Source organism: Octopus bimaculoides, chromosome 18 (assembly GCF_001194135.2).
Source record: "Octopus bimaculoides isolate UCB-OBI-ISO-001 chromosome 18, ASM119413v2, whole genome shotgun sequence".
Lineage (NCBI taxonomy): Eukaryota > Metazoa > Mollusca > Cephalopoda > Octopoda > Octopodidae > Octopus > Octopus bimaculoides.
This window is the reverse complement of record NC_068998.1, coordinates 19,264,504-19,265,988: the sequence shown is the minus strand read 5'-3', so window position 1 is coordinate 19,265,988 and position 1,485 is coordinate 19,264,504. Positions and strand designations below refer to the sequence as shown.

At 36.9% G+C, this 1,485-nt stretch overlaps 1 protein-coding gene across 1 annotated transcript in view; it reads right to left on the bottom strand.

Moving 5' to 3' along the window:
- The window catches only part of LOC106882204 (HBS1-like protein), a 91,627-nt gene that overhangs the window by 16,003 nt on the left and 74,139 nt on the right, over window positions 1-1,485 (bottom strand). Inside the window, exon 10 of the mRNA XM_014932797.2 lies at window positions 1,285-1,401. Within this exon, the coding sequence (XP_014788283.1) occupies window positions 1,285-1,401 (117 nt within the window). The remainder of the gene's footprint in view (window positions 1-1,284; window positions 1,402-1,485) is intronic.

The following is a 1,485-nucleotide window of genomic DNA, read 5'->3' as shown; positions in this document are numbered from 1 at the left end:
TCCCAGTCAAACCATCTAACCCATGCCAGCATGGAAAATGGACGTTAAATGATGATGATGATCATCATCATATAAGGTTAAATCATTTTTAAGATCAGAGCAATGCAATCTTGAGATCTTGGGCTTGATCTCATTGCATGGCACCTTAAATAAGTATCTTCTATCACGACCCAAGCCTTGTGAATAAAACTTGGTGGATGGAAACTACTTGGAAGCCCTGTTAGATGGACTGTTTCAATAATTCAAAGAGCTAGCTTTGTCACATGGTGCCATACTAGTTCTGCCTAGAGTTCATGTTAATGCTATAAGTATGTAAATGTGTGTGAGTGGATATTGGACCACATACAATATAGTGCAATGAGTAGGCCATTCTGTTGACTGAATGACTGGAATACTCCAAAATTCAAAGTACTTTAATTCTATCAACCCTGGAAGTATGAATGGTAAAGTTGACATTGGGTGAGGTTTGCAGTGAGAATGTAAAAGAGATGGCAGATGGAACAAAAACCAAACATTTTGTCTGATGCTCTAACAATTCTGCAAATTTGCTACACTCTGTGACAGATTTTGTCCAAGGATTTATTACCTGAAGATGAAGTGTTCACTGGCACCCCTTAATGTATTGGCCCTGTGGCTCACAGTATTTAGAAAGTTGTGTCCACTTACCACTGATACAGTAGGTTTCCTCTAGTCATTAAACTTATTACAACTAATACCAAAGTTTAAGTCATTTGCAGTCATGTGTCTATAATGTCATACTCATCACTTATGCATTCCATTTTACAACCTTCCCATGAATTGGAGAAGGAGCTATACAGTGCTTAAAAGAACTGAACTGAGAAAAGTTACTGGATTTCCAAAGTATTAGTCAATGTAGGTAGAAGAGATGATTGTAAAGGCATGGCCATGTAAGAGTAGCACAAAACAGCATACATGTTCATAATGGCCTTGTAAATCTTATGGTATAAAAAGTGAAACAATTACTGTGAAATTAAGCTGCTGAATTACAGACAACATGATAATGTGTTTAATCATTATGTATAGACATGGTTATTATGTTGTTCCTTTGAATAAGGATCTCTCAGAATGCCTGCTTGATGTAGGCTGCTTCACTGGCAAGTAAGTTTTGTTTATATTTCAGCTTAGTTGTTACTTGTAGGAAGTTTCTTTAATAATCCAACAATATACAAATGATCAAATTGCTAAAAAAAAAACCATTTCATGCATAAGAAACACAACAAAAGTATAAAACTGCTACAAAAAAGTAAGAAATGACTGGCTTACCTAAAGACCTAGCAAGCAAAGCATGTTCCCTGGTTTGTCCACCAGAAAGAAATCCAGTTTCAAATTCTCCCCGAGTGGCATTCACCACTAAAATAGCTGCATCAGCTTGGGCAGTGCCTTATAAATAGATGGAAACATGGATATATGAGAGAGAGAGAGAGAGAGAGAGAGAGAGAGAGAGAGAGAGAGAGAGAGAGAGAG